This window comes from Crocodylus siamensis, chromosome 5 (assembly GCF_052110815.1).
Source record: "Crocodylus siamensis isolate JL-2025a chromosome 5, ASM5211081v1, whole genome shotgun sequence".
Lineage (NCBI taxonomy): Eukaryota > Metazoa > Chordata > Crocodylia > Crocodylidae > Crocodylus > Crocodylus siamensis.
The window spans coordinates 125,118,669-125,138,461 of NC_143399.1; the positions used below are offsets into that span (position 1 = coordinate 125,118,669).

A 19,793-nucleotide genomic window follows, 5' to 3' on the forward strand; every position below is an offset into this window, starting at 1 on the left:
CAGCGCATAAGCTCTATGTTGGCAGCAGCAGTCAACAGTACCCAGCATGGCAAGTGGGGGGAAGGGGGACTGCAGCTGCTGTCGCTGTGCACAGCTCCGACTGGTGAGCCTGGAGCTGGCTTGGAGCCGAGGCTGGCAGTGGGGCTGGGTTACAAGCTGGTGCTGAGCGTGGGGAAAAGCCGTCCTTCACTTGCCCCATGGCCGGCACCCTACACTGCAGCTGCTTGCGGTCTGTGTGGGGCTGCCTGTGCCTGCTCCAGACAGCCCTGTGCAGGCTGTGAGCATCTGCAGCAGGGAGTGGCGGGCAAGGGGCCACTTTTTCCTGTGCTCAGCACCAGCTTTTTCCCTGCCAGAGGGCAGGGGATCGGGGCTGTGCGGTGCCCCCCACCTGTACCGCGGGGCTGTGGGGCACTGGGAGTGAGTGGGGAGGGAGCCAGCTAGAGCATGGAGCCCGCACTGGTGTCCCGGGGCCAGCGCTGGTGGGGCCCAGAGCAGGGTGGCAGAGGTACAGGGTCCTGGCTGGCAGGGCCTCTGTAGAGCCAGGCCAGTGCCCCCCTCTCCTTGCTGGTGCAGCCCAGCCAGGCTCCACAGACTCCTGCCAGCCTGTGCCCTGCTTTGGGCCCGCTGGTGCTGGCCCTGGGACATTGGTCCCAAGACACTGGAACATTGGTCCGAAGATGATGACCAGGGGGCAGGGCACCTGTCAAGGGGTGGGGCACCTGTCAAGGGGTGGGGTTACCCGTGCCGCCCCCGACAGCCTGCCAAAACTGGGTAAGTGGCCCTCTGCTCAAAATAATTGCCTGCCCTTGCCTTAAGGGCTCCTAGAGCCGCTTACGTTTCACGTGCCCCTGGCCAGGCACTCTGGCCACAAGCTAGGATGTGTTGGGGAAATACACGGAGTCCCTGGCCAGCTCCACATCTCCCTGTTCACAGCTGGAGTGTCCATTTGGGGGCAGGTGAAACTGAAGTGGCTCTAGCAGCCCTTAAGGGAAGCCGCACATGGAGCCAGCCAGGCACTCCGTATTGTTCATTCTCAGGGGGCAGGGTGGACCCGGCGCAGGAGAGGGGGCAGGCTGTGGGCTTGAGCTCCATCCCTGCTTCCCTCCCATGGGGCTGCTGTAGCAGATCCCTGCCACCCTGCTCTCAGCCCCACGACCTGGCACAGCTGGGGATCTCATGTTGCCCCAGCGATGCACCTCCTGCATGCGGGGCTGCACTGAGGGAAGTGGTGTGGGGCTCCACCCCTCAGAGCAGCAGCAGGCACAGGAGGCACGGTGGCAGGGGCAAGGGGATCCTGGTGCGGCCCCACTGTTCCCAGCTGCACCAGGTCTTGCTTGTGGGGCTACAGCGGGAGCCAGCCCCGCACCTGCCTGAGTCAGCAGCAGGCAGCAGCAGTGGGGGAGCCAGGTCCTGCTGCAGCTGCCTTCTGTTGGGGGCAGGCAAGGAGCTGTGGATCTGGGTCCCTGGTCCCATGGCCCTGGCAGCTGGAGGCCTCCTCCAGCAGGGCAAGGGGGCAGAGGCTGTGGGTAGAGGCAAGGGGCATGAGCAGGGTTGGAGGGCTTTTGTGGAGGCAAAGAGGGGCACCAATAGGGCTGGGGAGGCTATGTGGGGAAGTGAGTGTCACCAGCAGGGCCAGGGTGGTGGGTGGGGGAGCTGTGGGGGGCCTTTCATTTTATCATAGATTTTAGGGGTTTTATCAGAGAATTTGCAGTTTTTTGTCATGGAAAACCAGGATCCCTGCTGATATTTCACTAACAATTCACGATAAACAGCTTCCTGTACTTTATATATCTATTTAAATCTATCTAATCTTAAAATATTTTTAAAACTCTGATCTCCTTTCTCTATTTATGTTTCTTTTGCTTTTGTGTTTCAGTCAGTTTCAGGAAATCCTCAATCTAAAGCACTGAAGAATTTTGGGGCAGGAAAAATCTGGTGATCCAAATCGAAACTTCATTGTTGCAGCTTCTATCTAATCCTCACTATGATTCAACAGAAAGGCTACAGCAAGGTTAGGAAGTCAGGGCAGATTCTTCTCTGAACTAATATAGATGCTAACATATGGTGAGAAACCAGTGGTACCTTGTAACTTCTGATATCCAGAATCTATGAATGGAGGCAGTTCAAGCACCAATGCACACTACGGTAGTGGTTCTCAACCTTTTTAGATGAGGTGCTAGACAGGAGGCCCCCTTTGGAAAATGACAGTTCTTCGTCTTCCAACTGCAGAGAAATAATGGAGAGGTTTTGCTGAGGCAAAGAACTCAGGGCTATCCCCATTCAGCAAGTTTTTTCTGCCACGGATTCCCAGTGAGTACCTCTGGGTTTTATCTTGTGAATCAGGGTTGCACTTCTAACTGTGCTCACCCTGCCTGGCACCTTCCAGAGGATCTCCTGACTCCTCCCGGGTGCTGCGGCCCACCCCTGGTTGGGAATCACTGCCTGGCGGGGCTTTGCAGCACCGATGAAGAGTATCTATAGTCAGCCTGCTTTGGCCAGGGGCTGCCCTCTCTCCCATTGACACAGCACTTCCTGCTTTGCCCCAGTCTGAGTCAATTTTAACAGAATCATCTTAATACACTTTAAGGTAGTGTTTCAACCTTTTTTTCATTTGGGACCCTTAAAAATGTCAAATAAAGGTGTGGATGCCTTTGGATTGTAAGTGTGGGCATTCACATACTTTTGGTTGATCATAGTTATCTTTCACGGGCCCCTTAGACATAGTCTGCAGACCCCCAGGGGGTCTGTACACCACAGGTTGAAAACTACTGCTTTAAGGAACAAATGTGACCATCTCTTCAACCCTATTTTAATGGCATGTAGAATATGCTGTAGTACTGGGGAGTTATGTAGCAAGGATTGGTTCTGGACTTCACAGTTCAGTTCTAAATGAGTTATTAAATACACACCTCTGTAATAATAAAGTGATGAAAAGACTGAGGGCTTGGAAACCTGGTTGCTGAATTATTAATTTTCTAGTGGAAGACCAAATAGTGACCCTGCTTCTATTGTAACTATCTCAGAAGTTTATGGCCGTTGCTTGTGAATGATCCCCCTGATCATCTAAAGATGTAGCAGCCAGCCAGTGACTGCCTTGTATTTCTTTTCCAAACTGGCAAGTTTCTCCCCATTTGTGTCGGGGGGTGTTGGTTGTAGCCGTGTTGGTCTAAGGACATAGGCAGATACCATTCTTTGGGTAAATCCAATATCTTTTTTTAGACCACCTCAGCCGTTGTAAAAATTGTTCTTTGCAAGGTTCTGGCACAAGCACCCTTCTTCAGGCCTGCAAAATAGTAAAAGGCATGAAGAAGGGTGTTTATGTCTGAAAGCTTGCAAAGAACAATTTTCCCAACTATTTAGTTGGTCTAATAAAAGATATCACGTCTACGCAAAGAACCTTGCATTTCTTTTCCAAACTGGAAAGTTTCTCCCTATTTGTGTTGGGGGTGTTGGTTGTAGCTATGTTGGTCTAAGGCAAGGGTGGGCAAAATGCGGCCTGCCAGGCTGTTCTATCTGGCCCACAGGGCCTCTAAATTTTTCGAAAATTAATATTTATCTGCCCCTGGCTGCCTGTAATGTGGTCCTCAATTGCTTGCCAAAACTCAGCAAGCGGCCCTCTACCGAAATAATTGCCCACCCCTGCTCTAAGGACATAGGAAGGTTCTTCGGGTAAATCCGGTATCTTTTATTAGACCAACTAAATAGTCGATAGACCAACTAAATAGTTATTTAGGCCAACTAAATAGTTGCTTTAATAAAACATATCACATCTACCCAAAGAATCTTGTATTTCCTTTCCAAACTGGAAAGTTTTGTGTCGGGGCGTTGGTTGTAGCCGGGTTGGTCTAAGGCCCAAGGCAGACACACTTCCTTGGGTAAATGCATCTCTTGTATTAGACCAACTAAATAGGCACTTAGATGTGATATCTTTTATTTTCCCAGCTATTTAGTTGGGTCCAATACAAGAGATAACATCTGCCCAAAGAACCTTGTATTTCCTGTCTAATGGGAAAGCTTCTCCCGATTTGTGTCAGGAGCGTTGGTTGTAGCCGTGTTGGTCTAAGGGCCCAGGCAGACACGGCTCCATAGGCGAGTGGTAGGGGGTGCACGGGGGCACACATAACCCTCGACGGGGCTGGGGTCCCCCCTGACAGCCGACACTGATGCTGTCAGCAGAGCTGGTGCACTGCCTGACAGGGTGCCCCCCAGATTGAGCAGGCCCCGGTCACTCATGCAAGGTTCGCTGGGTAAACCTGGTGTCTTTTCATAGATCAACTAAATAGTTGGGAAACTAAACGCTACCACATCTACCCAAAGACCGTGCGTTTCCTTTCCAAGCTGCTAAGCTTCTCCCCATGTCCGTGCAACCGCTTCCAGTTTCAATACAGCCCTTGATAAGACACCTGCCTCGCCACAGAGCCTGCCCCTCAGGATCCCCTTGGGCTGGGCTCTGCCCCCGGCAGGGCACTTCCTGCAGCCGCGGGCGAGCGAGGGTTTCCCCGCAGCCGCGCGCCGGCGGGAGGAAGCAGGCCCGGCCCGGCCCGGCCGCTCGCGTGTTCTTGCAGAGGTGGCGGGAGCAGGGCGGGCGGCAGAGGGCCCCGCCGGCCTGGCGCGGCGCTGCAGCGCGGCTCCCTGCGGGGCCCGGGCCCGGGGAGGCGGCGGCTGCGATGGGAAGCGAAAGCGCGAGGCGGCGGCGGCGGCGGCCGGGGGAGGCGGCAGTGGTAGTGGCGGCCCCGGGCCGGCCCATGGCGCAGGGGCGGGAGCCGTGCGGGTCGCCGGCGGGCGCCAGCCGGGACGTGGAGCGGCACGAGCGGCGGCGCCGCAGGCGGGAGGCGCAGCAGCTGCAGCAGATCCGGCACTTGGAGTCCTTGTAAGCGGCGCGGGCCCCGCACCCCGGCCCGGAGCCCTCCCTAGGCCCCGGCCACCCCCAGCTCTCTTGGACTCTCTGAGGGCGCAGCTGGAGGTGGCCTGTGGGGCTCGGGCTGGCCCCACACTGCGTGTGCCCCCTGCCCGGCCTGGCCACTTGGGCCCCCGGCCAGACCCCCCACAACGGGCCAGCGCGGGCTGGACACGGAGCGTGGGACTGGTCTGGGGCCTGCGCTTGCACCAGTCCAGCGCTAGCCAGTCAGGTGGCTCCAATTCAGCCCAGTGACCCCCATGTCCCCTGTGGGTTTGACACCCCTAATTTAGGCCTATGTCAAACCGGGCCTCCAGCATGTGCCATGGCCTGGACCAGATCTCTGGGGCTGCCCCTAAAGCAGTGTTTCTCAACCCATGGGTTGTGACCCAAAAATGGGTTGTAGGAAAATATGAAAGGGGCGCAAAGAAATGGGCACCTTGTGCAACACGTGCCCCAAGTTGGCTCTGCGTGTGAGCCCTAGGCAGCGTGTGCTGGACACAGAGCATGGGACTGGTCCAGGGTATGCGCTGTGTGGGGTGCCTGTGTCAGACCAGCTGTAGTTTGATTCAGCCCCACATCCCTCATCTGACCTGCAGGTTTGACACCCCTGATTTAAGCCTGTATCACACTGGGCCTCCTGCATGTGCTGTGACCTGGGCCAGATCTGCGGGGCTGGTCCTTGAAGCAGTGTTTCTCAGCCCATGGGTCACAACCTGAAAGTGGGTCGCAGGGAGGTATAAAAGCGTTGCTAAGAAACTTTAAAAATGGATTCAACTTTAAAGGAGAAAAACATGGGAAATGGTGGATTTTCCCTGCAGGCTGGCAGAGTTCCAGCCTGCAAGGGACTGCTTGGGGGCCCCCCATACCCCAGACACTCATCCCCTGCCCCACACACACTGCGGGGCAGGGGGCAGCAGGTCAGGAGCTAGGGGCACTGGGTCAGGACTGGCCATGGACATTTACAAATGGGTCCTGGTACAAAAAAGGTTGAGAACCACTTGTTCTAAAGCACCTGCCCCAAAGTATCTTTGGGGCTGAGAGACTTTGAATTGGAGTGGAAAACATGTAACCCTCTGTGATGCGCGTGTTGTGCGCCAGGCTTTGGGCATACACTTCAGCAGGATGATTTCTTCAAAAAATGGGGTTGGATTTGCATAGTTACAAACCACAATCCTTTTTTTGTTGCCAGGGCCACCTGCTCCTCTTACCGCTTTACAGAAGACATGCAATCTGTCTGCTGTCAGTGTCTCTGTCTGTAGGAAGACGGGCAAAGTATTTTACCAGTCACCAGTGAATTTACATTTTCAAAACTGTCCTTTCCCCAATTCTTCTCCTGACTCTGTAACTGTCCTGGTTGATTTTTTTAAGTGAACTTTAGAGGAAAGTGTGGGGCAGGTAGCACCTAAGTAAAGCCTGATCAGCTTTCATTTCCTTTTAAAGTGAATGAAAATGGGAAAGTGTAAAAGCTTAAGATGTGCTGCCCAATTCCACCGTTAGTCTGCATCTTGTATCAGGAAGGATGCTTTTTAAAAGGGGGCTGAATGGGGTGGAAAGAGTAAGACTGACTAGGAAATTAATTTTAGTTTCTTCATGGCTGAGTCAAGATTTCCTGGTGCCAATTATATTGGATAGCACTCAGTGTTATTATTGTTAGGAAGATGATCCAGTGACACTATAACTTTTGACACCTTTCTCTGTTCATAGTGTTGACAAGCAAAAAGCTACCTCTCTTTCTCCCATCAAGGATGCTGATCCAGCATGGCTGCAGAACAGGAAGATACGTTTTGTTCTGCTTCATGAGTCGTCAGCAACCTGTCAGTGAAGTTTTGGCTTCAGATTAATCTTTGGTAGCACAGAAAGTAAGAGAGCCAGTTTGTCCTATATGGAACTGAGCTTGCAGATTTGGCAGCGTGAAAATTCATGCTTTGACATTGTCAGTGGAACATATTAATGACTCAGTGCTGGAGAAAATAAATATGGAACAGCAAGATGTCATTTTCCTTACTATAGCTATGCTTTCTCAGGATAAAAAAGCTGTGAGTTTCTGGCAGCTAGGGCTCAGCTGGATGCATCAAGCATTGCTGTGAAGCAGCATAACAAAACTGTCATTACCAAGGAGAAACATAAATTTAATGGGATATTTGTACATTAGAGTGCATCACATGAACTGCAAAAACATTTTTAAGGTGTTTGAAAATGCCATGGTTACCATCTCACTCTGCTGGCGTCCCTGTTACTGTAGATCTTAAGGGGCGCATCTACATGTGTGTATTAAAGTGATGCAATAATCTCCAGTGCTTATTGCACTGGAGTTTTTTGCTCCCAGGCATCCTGTTCACATGTGCGCCCGAGACTGCAGCATGTTGAATCAGGTCGGAATATTTTGTCCATTTTTATCTATTGTTAAATTATTGAAGATAATGCTAATAAATTATATTTTAAATATTTTTCAGCTATGAAAAACCTCCTCCAGGCCTAATTAAGGTTAGTGTGTGTAATATATTTTTTATATTGAAAAAGCCAACTTTGAACCCTGAGCATAATTCCAGGCCCCTGAAAGTCAACAACATGGGAGTTTTACTGTTCCCTTACGTAGGGCCAGGATTTCACTGTAGATAGTTTCATAGTTTCTAGGGTCGGAAGGGACCTGAGCAGATCATCTAGTCCGACCCCCCGCCATGGCAGGAAAGAATACTGGGGTCAAACGACCCCAGCAAGATGTTCATCCAACCTGCTCTTAAAAACCCCCAGGGTAGGAGCCTGCACCACTTCTCTTGGAAATTGGTTCCAGATCCTAGCCGCCCTGACCGTGAACTAGCGCTTCCTGATATCTAACCTAAACCTACCCTCTGCCAGCTTGTGACCGTTATTCCTGGTCACTCCTGGCAGCGTACGGGGGAACAGCAACTCCCCCAATGCCTTCTGATCCCCCCTGACTAGTTTATAACAGGCCACAAGATCCCCCCTCAGTCTTCTCTTTTGGAGGCTGAACAGGTTCAGGTCCCGTAGCCTCTCCTCATAGGGCCTGCCCTGTTGTCCCCTGATCATACGAGTGGCCCTCCTCTGGACCCTCTCCGTGCTGTCCGCATCCCTCTTGAAGTGCGGCACCCAGAACCGGACGTAGTACTCCAGCTGTGGCCTGACCAGTGCCGCATAGAGGGGAAGGATCACCTCTTTGGACCTGCTTGAGATGCATCTGTGGATGCATGACAAGGTGTGGGTGGCCTTCCTGACTGCCTCCCCACACTGCCGGCCCATGTTCATCTTGGAGTCAATGATGACTCCAAGATCCTTTTCCGCCTCCGTGCTGACAAGAGGGGAGTTCCCCAACCTGTAGGTATGGTGCCGGTTGTTCCTCCTGAGGTGCATCACCTTGCCTTTGTCTGTATTGAATCCCATCCTATTCACATCTGCCCACCCTTGTAACCTGTCTAGGTCTGATTGTAGCCTGATGCTTCTTTCTAGTGTGCCCACATCCCCCCACATCTTAGTGTCGTCAGCAAATTTGAACAGGGTGCTTTTTACCCCCTCATCCAAATCACTGATGAAGATGTTGAACAGTGCGGGCCCGAGGACTGAGCCCTGCGGAACTCCACTGCCCACGTCCTTCCAGGTTGAGAAGGACCCATCCACTACCACCCTCTGGGTGCGGCCCTCCAGCCAGTTGGCGACCCAATTGACTGTGTGGGCATCGACACCACAGTCCCCCAGTTTCTTAATGAGAACAGGGTGAGAGACAGTGTCGAAAGCCTTCCGGAAGTCCAGGAAGACTATGTCCACTGCTACGCCTGCATCTAATGATCTGGTAATCTGATCGTAGAAGGCCACCAGGTTGGTCTGACAGGACCTGCCACTGATGAACCCATGTTGGTTGCCCCTAAGCATGCAGTCCCCTGCTGGCCCCTCATGGATGTGTGCCAGCTTAATTTTCATGATGATTCCATGCATCCTAAAGTTAATATCACAGTACATTTGCATATGATCCTTCTAGAATTCTTGCTTATTTTTTGTCTGTCTAAAATAATAAAACAGAAAATTACTGCGTTTTCCTGTTAAAATCAAACTGCTGCTCTATTCAGATTCAAAAACTGAATAATAACCTAATGTCTAGAAGCTAAATAAAAACTGCCACATATGACAATAAGTTCTGAATTGTGTGGGTTTTTTTGCATTTAAATTATTTGTGTTAAAATTACTGTGCTAAATGTGAGAGGAGGGAAGCAATTTAGCTACTTCCTACTTGAAGCAAATTCCTACTTGAAGGGAGAGGTCAAAGGTAGTTAAAAAGCAAATGAGTTCATTTTACCAAAAGAGTGAAGGAAATGAAATATTTTATTCCTGTATTAAAAAGAGGACTTTTAAGAAGAAAGTGGATCCATAAATAAATGATGACTTGTGCTCTTAAAATATTTGTTTTAAAGTATATTTGTATAAATAAGGATTTGTGTTTTGTTAATCTTTTCTACAGGAAAATGAAACCAAACCAGAAGACTGTATACCTGATGTGCCCGGCAATGAAAGTGCTCGAGAGTTTCTGGCTCATGCCCCAACCAAAGGACTTTGGATGCCATTGGGAAAAGAAGTCAAAGTGATGCAGTGTAAATGTGAAAAAATTCCAAGTTTAATCGGACCTTTTATCTTATGAATCTTTTGACTTTGAGGAAAAATCTGGGAGACAAATTAATATTTATTATTAAAAAAAATGAGGTCTAGGTAAATTGGCTTTATGTTGATATGGTAGCACCTAGTACTTGGATGATTTTTATAATTTTGTGGGCTGTGAATGTTAGGTATTGTTAAAGTAATGTTTTTATCTCTTTGCTACAACTAAGTGAAGATTATGTAATATAGTTTAATATGGGTGCTGGTGGTTTTGGGGGCTTTTTTAATCTTTTGAGCAGGCTCAAGGATACAATTTGCCTTTTTTTTTTTTTTTTAAAGGCTGGAGATGTAAACGTTATGGACACAGAACAGGAGATAAAGAATGCCCATTCTTTATTAAAGGCAATCAGAAATTGGAACAGTTCAGAGTAGTGAGTACAAATATTGTAGTACTGGTTTGTATTTTTACCAGTTTGGTTTTTTTTGTGATAAAGTAATAAGTATAACAGAATCTCTTAATAACAACTGCTGAAAGTTGAATTTTCAAGATAACAGAGATTTTGGTTGCAAATTTATAGGAAAGCTATTTTGGAAAAGGAAACAGGAAAATGTTAAAGTGAACAATTCAGATTATAAAAAAAACTTTTTCTATAAAGCTCCAGTGTGCTATCTCTCAGACTTAGGAGAAAAAGAATTTTTGTTTTAAGTATTTGGAAACATGATATATTTACAAAAGTCTAAAGAGGGAATGGACACATGGCATATAGTTCACACCAGCATAGTTTACTTGACTCTCATGTAAAATTACCCTGCAGAAAAAATCATGGGTAAACCAGTGCAAGGGCCACGTGTCTGGAACTATAAGTCAGCAGGCTATTACCTTCCCTACCACACCTAGTAACAAGGCATTATAATAGTGCCTTCTGCAAGTAGGTGGTTTTCTTTCTCCAAATGACGGTGTATATAATACCAATACAGTATACATCAGTGTAAATGTGTCCTGTGTCCAGACCCTAAGATAAAATGTGACACATGGACAGTTTCACGATTTCCACAGAATTATCAAGTAGAGCTTGAATATCAAACTGTAAATGTGGAAAAACTATCTTAATCTTTTGATAGTTGAAGAATAGTTCCCTTCCTTAATAATATGGGATCTGTGTGTGGTGTTAGTAGCAATTCTTGACATTAATGTAACGTTTGCAATATAATCTGCCTACAGAAATTAGTGGTAGAGAAAAAATAGAAGATGATTGTTAAATATTTTATTATTATTCAATATTTTTTTATTATTGTAGTGCCTAGGGACCCCAGCCATAAACTAGGACCAGGTTGGACTAGGTCTTATACAAACACAGAATGAAGTGGGTCCCTGTCTCTAAAGAGCATACAATCTTAGTGAAAGACAGTGACAACAAGTATATACAGACACAGAGGCTACTTACAGATGTAACAAAAAAGGTGCTTTACTTCAAACTCAGCATGCCACAGTGCTGAGCCCAGCTCATGCCCAGAAGAGGTATCACATTAGCTTGACCTGGCTTGCTCAATGTCTGTATAGACTGGGCGCTTTAGTGGGGCTTTTTGGGACACTTTTATCTAATAGTAGGGTGTGCAAAATGGGCCGTATTCTATTTGGATTCAGCCCAAATCAGGGACAGTGATTCGATTCGTTGATTTGGATCACTGTCCCCAATTTGATTCAGCCAAATCTGAATCTGAATATGTGATGCTGATTCAGAGAATCAGTGATTTGGTTATAGATACAGCTTTAAATGTTTTTTTACATACCTTGAGGTACCAGGCGTGACTTATGAACACTGCAGTGCTGGGGCAGATGGAGCGTCCCACAGGAGCGTGGGGGGCCCCCCCACGTGCTTGGTGGCACATCCAGAAGCGGACCAGAAGTACTTCCAGTCTACTTCTGGGTCTGCCATTGAGCACACAGGAGTCCCCCCGGCTTGGCGATTGACCACAGGGGGACCTTGGGTGCCTCCCTAGACCCAGGAGGCACCAGTCGCCAAGCCCGGGAGGTCATGGGGGGGGGCCTCCCCGCACACTCCCCAGCAGATCCAGAAGTGATTCTGGTCTACTTCTGGGTCTGCTGCCAAGTGTGCTTGGGAGCCCCCTGTGCTCCTGTCGGAAGCGCCATCTGCCCTGGCATCACAACATTCATGAGCCTCCTGGTACCTCGAGGTATGTAGAAAAAACATTTAAAGCTGTGTCTATGCCAAATCGCCAAATCGTCGAATCTTTTTGAACCTCTCCAAATCGACTGAGAGGGTTCGGAGAGATTTGATTCGGAGAGATTAAAGGGTCTCCTGATTTGATTTGGATTCGGAGATTCAGCCACCAAATGGGGCCAGATCTTTGCTGAATCGAATCAGGGACCGAAGTTTCCCACAGCCCTACCAAAAAGCCCCACTGAAGCGCCCGATCTATACAGACGCTGCAGAGCTGGGTCTAACGAACACGCTGCTGCTTCCGGTAAAGTGCTTTTTCATTTTTTAATATTTGTCAGCAGCCATAAACAGTACAAGACAAACAATATGCTGGTAGATATGATGCACAATGATTTCAGCACACAGTTGCCAATTATTGTGACATCTACAGAAAAAGGAGAGTTTTTAAGGAGCATTCTGGAGGAGGAGAGGGCTTTCTACCACCTAAGGTGGAGCTCCCCCCAAGTATGAGGGCAACACAGGAAAAACAGGATGATACCTGCTGCAAATCTTAACAACTAGACAATGGGGGGTGGCATCTGAGGCCAACTGGAAGTAAAAGTATACATCTCAATAGCAAATAAGAAACAAGAATTAGGGTAGGAATATGGCATTAGGGGTCTTGAAAGCAAAGACAGGTAGCTTAAATTTCCTGTAGTAAAGGAAGTGGAGAAAGCACAGGGATGTAAGGATAGTGGTGACTTGGGCAGAGCAGTGGGTTAAGGAAAATATTTGCTGCAGCATTTTGAATGGGTATAAGGGCAAAGTTGCATTTCTCAAGGCCAGAGAAAAAGATGAAGCACTAATCAAAACATAGGTTGTTTTTAGCTGTGTGGGTAGTGAAATTTTATCTTAGAGATATGCAGAAAAAAATCTATGAGTTTTAGACCTAGTCTGGATGTGAGGAGTCAGTTGAAGATGACAACCTTATTACAGGCCTGACTGACAAGCTGAATGGAAGGAAGGAAAATTAAGATTTAAGATGTGTTATAGGGGCATAGTTAAGATTATTTGGGGACTTTAACAGTAGATCTGCTGATATTACAGGTATTTCTGTATCACTTAGCTTCATGGTCGAACAACCCTGCTAGCCTCCCGCTCTAAGAGATATTGTAAATGAGGGGAGTCCCTGCAATTGTATGCAACCTGAAGCAGAAGATGATGTAGCCATTTTTCCTATTGCCAAAAACTGACTCAGGTTTACAAGACAGTGAGTTATAGCAGCAGTGAATTGTTATGAATTGAAAGCTTGATGAATATTAATTGGGATTCTTCCCTCGGTGTAAACATGTGTGGTTTGGAGGTTTGACTTTAAGTGTCATAAATGTAAGACTATGACACTTGGTTTTTCTCTTTCCTTTTTTAAAGGCACATGAAGACCCCATGTATGATATAATAAGGGAAAATAAACGCCATGAAAAGGAAATGAGGTAAGTATCTCTTCATAATGCCCTATTTTTTTTAATGAAGTCTTTAATTTTGACAGAATAAAGATAATGGGGAAAACTTCTCTGGGCCTACTCCTCTTGCTACCTGCAAATAAAATTTAATTTTTAATGGTAACTTTTAAATATAAGAATGGAGTGCAGCACAGGACCATTGTAGCAGGTTGTCATTAGCTATTGTTTTTAATACATGATGGGAACTATGCCAAATAGGGCTAATTGAGTAAGGAGGCTCTCCTTGTATGTTAGGAATCCATTCTACAGGGAATCTAGCTTTTTCTTCAAATTAGCTTTGTATCCAAAGCAGCATGCTTTTTGTTCAGTTAGTACCATTGGCCTGGCCTTCTGTTATAGAACCACTTTTTCACATAACTATTCAACTCAAACTGCACCTGACATGTTATTAGCAATATAAAATTTCTTACTGGTCCAGTTGTCACACTTTCCCAATTGCATGCATCAACTGATCTGCCAACACTAGGCAGCAGCTGAGCTCTATTAACCACTTACCCTACCAGGCAGAGAAACCTTTGAGAGATCCTTGAATACCTGGCAGAAAGAAGCAGCTTGGCATCATGCTATGAAATCTATCATTTGGGCTTTGACTCCAATAAAAAGAGAGTGCTTTACCATCCCACTCATCAGCAATAACACATTTTACAATTCCCAAAAATGTCTACTGCACTGTTTAAGTGGAGGAGGGGATTGGGTTAACTGTTGCCCACACCGGAAGTAGAAAGGGTGCTTTTTCACATAACATGTTTTTGTATTTAGGATACAGCAACTGAAGCGATTGTTAGAAGACTCTTCCTCAGATAATAGCGGAATCAGTGACAGCTCTAGTTCCTCAGAATGTAAAGAGAAACACAAGAAAAAAAAGAAGAAGAAAGAAAAGAAAAGAAAGGAAAAGAAGAAGAAAAAGAAAAGAAAGCACAAATCTTCTAAATCAAATGAGAGGTTGGAGACTGACTGACTAATAGCAGTCACATATTGCCTGCTTCTTGTCTGTGTTGTGAGCAAATGCCCAAAGAATGGGAACAACCAATCCAAACTAGGGCAGATTGAACATACAATTGGCTATATCAGATATACTACTTTCTTACTCATCTGCGGGAAACAAGGGGTGAGCTGCATCATGGTGTTTAAAAGAAATGAGAACATTTTACATGAGGTTACCTTCATACTGTGAAAATTAGGCTAATGTCGCTTGATAGTTGATAAAACTTTATTGTTGTGTTGCCACCTGTTAAAGCAAGTGGAAGAATAAAGACCATCAAAGACATGTCAACAAATAGAATACAGCAGAACCCACTAATGAAGTGTTTTCCTCACAAAGTAATGTAGTTACATGCAGAGCTTCATTGTAATGGGAATTACAGTTTGAACTGTGCAAAGCACTGAAATGTTTTATGACTTCTCCATTTATGGAATAGTACAATGAACATTATATTGAAACTTGGTGTTAACAGGACACACACACACACACCCCTGCTTACTGTCCATATGTTGGCTTTGATTATCCTGGAGTTGAGAGCTGACAGAGCTTTAACTGCATGACAGAAAAACAATGTTAATGAACTTTTAGGCAAAAATGGACTGTTTACTGGGTTTGTTTTAAGAATCCTGAATTGTGTCATTTGCTCAGGTGTGTTGCTTTGATATTTTTATGATTTGGGCCACATGCTGAAACACTTGACACTGAGTGGCACTTCACTTAACATAATTCTATTGGACTTCAGTTTTGCTAACTTGAAAGAACACTACACTTACTGGGAAAAAGTGAGCATTTTATTTGCTTAAAAAGGAGTTTTTATGCTTGAAAATAAGTGACCAATATATTTCCAAATATGGTTCAGTAGCTATTGTTTTGATTCATTTATTTATTTCTTTAAAAAAAAAGTTTGAGGAAGTAAATTAAAGCTGTTCTATACATTTAGTACTTTGTTTCACAAAATGCTCCTGCATTAAATAAATGCAGCAGAAATATGAATGTTACTCATAATACTTTAAAAAGAATATATGGAAGGAACCTAAACTGTCTTGCAAACATGTTTATGCAAGCTATATAGAAAAGCAGTAGCAAGCTGCTTGAAGGGAATTTTTTGTCAAGAACATGAAGATGGTCTGGTTTTGTAAGGCACAAGATTTTTAATGACCTTGCAAATATCACTGAAGTGGGAAGATCTATAAAACTTTAAATTGCAGAGCACCAAATCTATCTATATCTGAAAGCTGAATAGCTAAATGGAGTATATGGTAGTCGGAACTTGTGGTTTTAGGAAGGCTGAACATTTAAAGGAAGCCTGCAAGGGGCAGAAGGGGGTTTTGTCCTGGGTTTCCTTTCAGAACTGTTTTGTGCTGATTAATGAAGATCTTAAAAACCACTTTGTCTTTACATTAAAAGTGCTAAGAATGTCAAAGCTTAGAGTCTCATTTGGCTGGAGGCCTCACACATTAACATAGACTATCCCTTTAACAAATCTGACTATGACTGTGTCATAGGTTTACAATGATATTTTAAACAGGTGTTACTTTTAATGGTGTTAGTTGGTCAAGATAAATATTGACAGACTACCAAAATCCTAGAATGGGGAAGGATTCTATCAAGAACTTAAGATGGCATTTACAGGAAGGGTGAAATCCTAAAGCCACTGGCTTCAGAGAGGTTGAAACTGTATTTGTCTTTTAAAAAAAAGAAAACAAACCACACACAAGCAAAAAACACAATGTAGAACTAATCGCACTTCTTCCAAGAGCTTGGTTTGCTTCTAAAGGAAGAGCTGGGGAAGTGATTTTAAGAAGTTTGACAAAACATTTCTTCCAGCCTCATATACATTGTATAAAGAGTTAAGATAGGTGGGATTTCATCACTGGAATAATAATAATAAAAAAAAAAAAAGTGGGGGTAAATAAGCAGCTTCAGATGGGTCTCCTTCCATACCCAGCCATATTAAAAAAAAACCACGATCTTTTAAAGGAGGCTTGCACTCTTTTCCTTACAGTAGATTTATATTTACAAAACACCTTTGAAATCTTAAGTACAAATCATTCAATGAACCCACTGTTTCTGCTGTGTACTTTTTTTCCCCCTAGAGGGCTGTGTAGACCATGAGCACATTTTAGGTTAAATGGCTTCTATTTTATTTCTGTAAGTGAATATAGTAAAAGCAGCTAGGGATATAAATCTAATTTAAAAAATATTTGCATAACCTCTAATTATAACCAACAACATAGTAACTTGAACACAGCTGCTGCTGGGAGCCACTCCTGGGACCCTTTGATTGGCCTGTGCACTCTGGGAAGGGGTATATGGGCCCCTCATACCTGGTCACCATAAACCCCCTCCCCCCCACAAGCCCTACACTCTCCCCACCACCTCTACAAGCCCCATACACGCATGCAGCCCATCCCTGCATAGTGTGGAAGGTATGTACAAATACAATATTGTGAGCAATTATGCAGTTGCCTCATTTCAAAAAAATGTCCCAATTTACATGGGTTTGTATAGTGTATATAAAATTAAAATGTGTTACAGCAGATGTTTGATTTTCAGTATCATTTAGTTTTTTTCTGGTTCCAATATGGCAGAACCAGAACCCCCAAGAGAGTACTTACAGGGGCAAAGGTCAGGGGCAGGCTGTGCAATCCCAAGATGAGAGCCAGGGGGTAGGACACTTGTCCAGGAACAGGGCTACCTTTGCAACCCTTGACAGCTCACCAAAACTCATTAAGTGGCCCTCCAGCTGAAATAATTGCCCACCCCTGAGCTCAACTGATGAGTCATTAGGCTGTTCAGCATCTCTCTTTGGCTATGGGGTGTAGTCCCTCCTCTCCCTCCTGGCCCCCGTGCTGCCTTTTGATTCCTGCTGGGAAGCCACATGGCTTCCCTTCCCTGCCAGATTGCACCCACCCAGAGCTAAAAGGACAGTGGCCTCATTTTCTCCTTAATTTCTCACTTAGTCCAAGATTGAAACTATTAAAATAACTATTACAGACATTGTGTTTCTACCAGGAGACGCAGCAAATCTTCCAATAGAAACCAAAAGTGTACAGGTGCTTATCAAGTTCCCTTCCACAGGAGAAATATTTTCCCCTTTCAAAAATCTTTCCAGCTGGAGAGTTGCTCCCACTGGAAAGAATGCCTGTACACCTTCCCCTACTGCATGACTCTTCCCACAGCCCAGGAGGAGTTGAACAGTAGAGAAAGGGGTAGGGGAGCAGGTAGTTCCTGGTTGGGGAAAGGCATAGGGAACAGGCACTACTGGCCTCCTAGTCCTGGGAGATGAAGCAGCAAGGAAAGACTCCCATGCCTTCCCCAGACCTGGGTCACTCCAGGTTGGAGAAGGGCTGTGGAGTGGGAGGCACTGCCCTACTGCTCTTACATCTCTAGTAGATGTGGATAGGGGGGGTGCTCCCCCAAGAGGAGTGGAGGAGCTGCTTCTTGCCCCACACCCCCCTGCAAGTTCCTCAGGCCAGGGCCCCCAGTCTGAGAAGCAGGCAGGGGTTTGTCCCATTCCTGCCCTAACAGCCACTGCTTCCCATGGTCTTCCCCAGACCAGCTTCTTACTTTTATTATATAAAAGATCAAAGACCTCTCACCACAATTCTGGAACACCTAAATAAGAAAGATATCATCAGGATTCAAAACTAACCCATGAAAGCATAAACAGGATTCACTACTTGAAACATTGAAGTCAATAAAATCTAAACTGGAAACAGGATGCACGTTACTAATAGTATATTAGTTTTCTAAGAACCGAGTAACACCAAATGATGGGAAGTGTGTAATTCACAGTAGACCATTTGAGAGACCTGGTGTAATAAAGCCACAAGTTACTGAACAAGAAACAGGAGTTAACAAGTGGAAAAAAAAAAAAATCTAGTGCATGTCATGTCAGTGGTCAGCAACATTTGCAGGTTGCAGGCTGGACTGACTCCACTTGGTTAGAGTTGTGAAGGCACAAGCTGGGACCCAGCCATGGTGGTATGAGGAACTGACTGCGACCTAAGCTCCATATCCATGGGTCAGATCCAGCCCATGAACTGGAGGCTGCTGAACCTTGTGCTGTGTGATCACATTAGGCAATTAAAGTGGCCCCATCTAAAATTTAGAAGTCACATGAACTGTTTTCTAGCTGCGACTGAACAGTGGGTTATGCAAAGTGTTTGTTCCTGGGGTAGTTCAATACACTTGATTCAAAAGCAAGAGCTTGCTTAAAACACTTTCACATCCATATTCCAGTTTGTTGTTACCTTGTTTCTGTCATTAGACAGACAGGAATCCAAAAAAAAAAAAAAAAAAAGCAAGTCTATATAACCCTACTCACTGAGAGACATGCTGTTGCTCAATTCTCATCCGAGTAAGATTCCCAGACCCAATTCTCTTAAGAGAATTTTTTTCCTTCCAAATTGAATATGAGAGGGGTTTGTTTATTATAAACAAAACAAACATCCTCCCCCAAAAAACAAACAAAAAACACTAAAACAGGGATGTAGATATTTCTCAAGTGTTCAGTGAACATCTGTGCATACAGCCAGCCACTTCTTTTTTGGAAGAGGTGGCAGGCAAGAAGAGGTAACAGTGGTGGAGGCAACAGCAATTGCCACAATGTACCAACCATAGGAATCTAAGGAAAAAGTAGGTTTTGTGCAGAACTTTTGTATTCAAAGTTAAAATAAAAAGGACCAAGTCTTTTCACCAGCACATTCTTCTTTCTGCGGTCTTAAAAATAAATCAGAGGCTGTATTTCAATTAAATTATTTCTTTGCACACATAAGCAAAGAGCAAAATTTTTTTAAGGGAAAAAACTAAAAAAGTTAAACAAGCAGAGAAACCTCTAGAAGTCTCAACATTTTAGATGCAGAATAAGATCTTGACTTGTCAAAACTACCATTGGCATAAGATTTAGTGATTATACCCCAGCCATCCAGCAATGAAGATTTTAAGCTAGTAACAGATTGCTTCCGACTCAGAATTCGTCAAAGCTATCCCAGGGGCCTCTAGTATGTTACTAGTTTGCCGAAAGAGAATTGCTTCTTTAGCTGCCTTGCGAGTGTAAGAGGTCCCTGTACTGAACAAGTCCCCAGAAGCAGAAAAACTAGTTAGTTATAACAACCACAACTGGAATACTTACAGTATTCAGCAAGGACTACACAAGTTCTTTAGTGTACATGCAGGCCTCCCTGACCATATTTGCAGGAATAGAAACAAGAGAACTTATCCTAAAAACAAATAGCTTTATTCATTTTAAAAAGGAACACCTAGTTAATGCTGGCTCTGGTCAGATGTGCCCCAGTTTTTTTTCCCCCCAGATGAAAATAGCTGTATTTTTTGCAGCCACTAGATCCAACTGAGTCTATCTACACAAGTGGCTATGGATTCTCCAATTCTTAAAAAGCCATCTGTTCAGCATTTTGAAAGCTTTAGTCTCCACATCTATGAGGCTATCCTTTTAGAAAGGATCAAATATTAGTCTCAGGAACTCAGAAGAGGCCAAGTTCTGCACATTTTTGTCATGGAGGTTTCCATCAGCTAGTCTCATGAAGGAGGATGCTCCTGCATCCACAGCTTTACATGTAGTCTCAACTGCTGAAGCTTATCATCAGAGCAAAATTTCACCTTCT

At 45.3% G+C, this 19,793-nt stretch overlaps 1 protein-coding gene across 2 annotated transcripts; it reads left to right on the plus strand.

The window, feature by feature from the left end:
- The first annotated feature begins 4,463 nt into the window (after positions 1 to 4,463).
- Positions 4,464 to 15,105, plus strand: RP9 (RP9 pre-mRNA splicing factor). 2 transcript variants are annotated; one of them, XM_090050230.1, is made up of 6 exons: positions 4,464 to 4,870; positions 7,354 to 7,384; positions 9,369 to 9,504; positions 9,842 to 9,933; positions 13,093 to 13,154; positions 13,944 to 15,105. In XM_090050230.1, the coding sequence occupies exons 1-6, from the start codon at positions 4,668 to 4,670 to the stop codon at positions 14,140 to 14,142; spliced, it is 723 nt and encodes a 240-aa protein (XP_089906356.1). In that variant the 5' UTR covers positions 4,464 to 4,667; the 3' UTR covers positions 14,143 to 15,105. The 2 variants fall into 2 exon arrangements, with proteins under 2 accessions (XP_089906356.1, XP_089906357.1); XM_090050231.1 differs by having other exon boundaries at positions 4,469 to 4,870; positions 9,369 to 9,498.
- Positions 15,106 to 19,793: the final 4,688 nt, after the last annotated feature.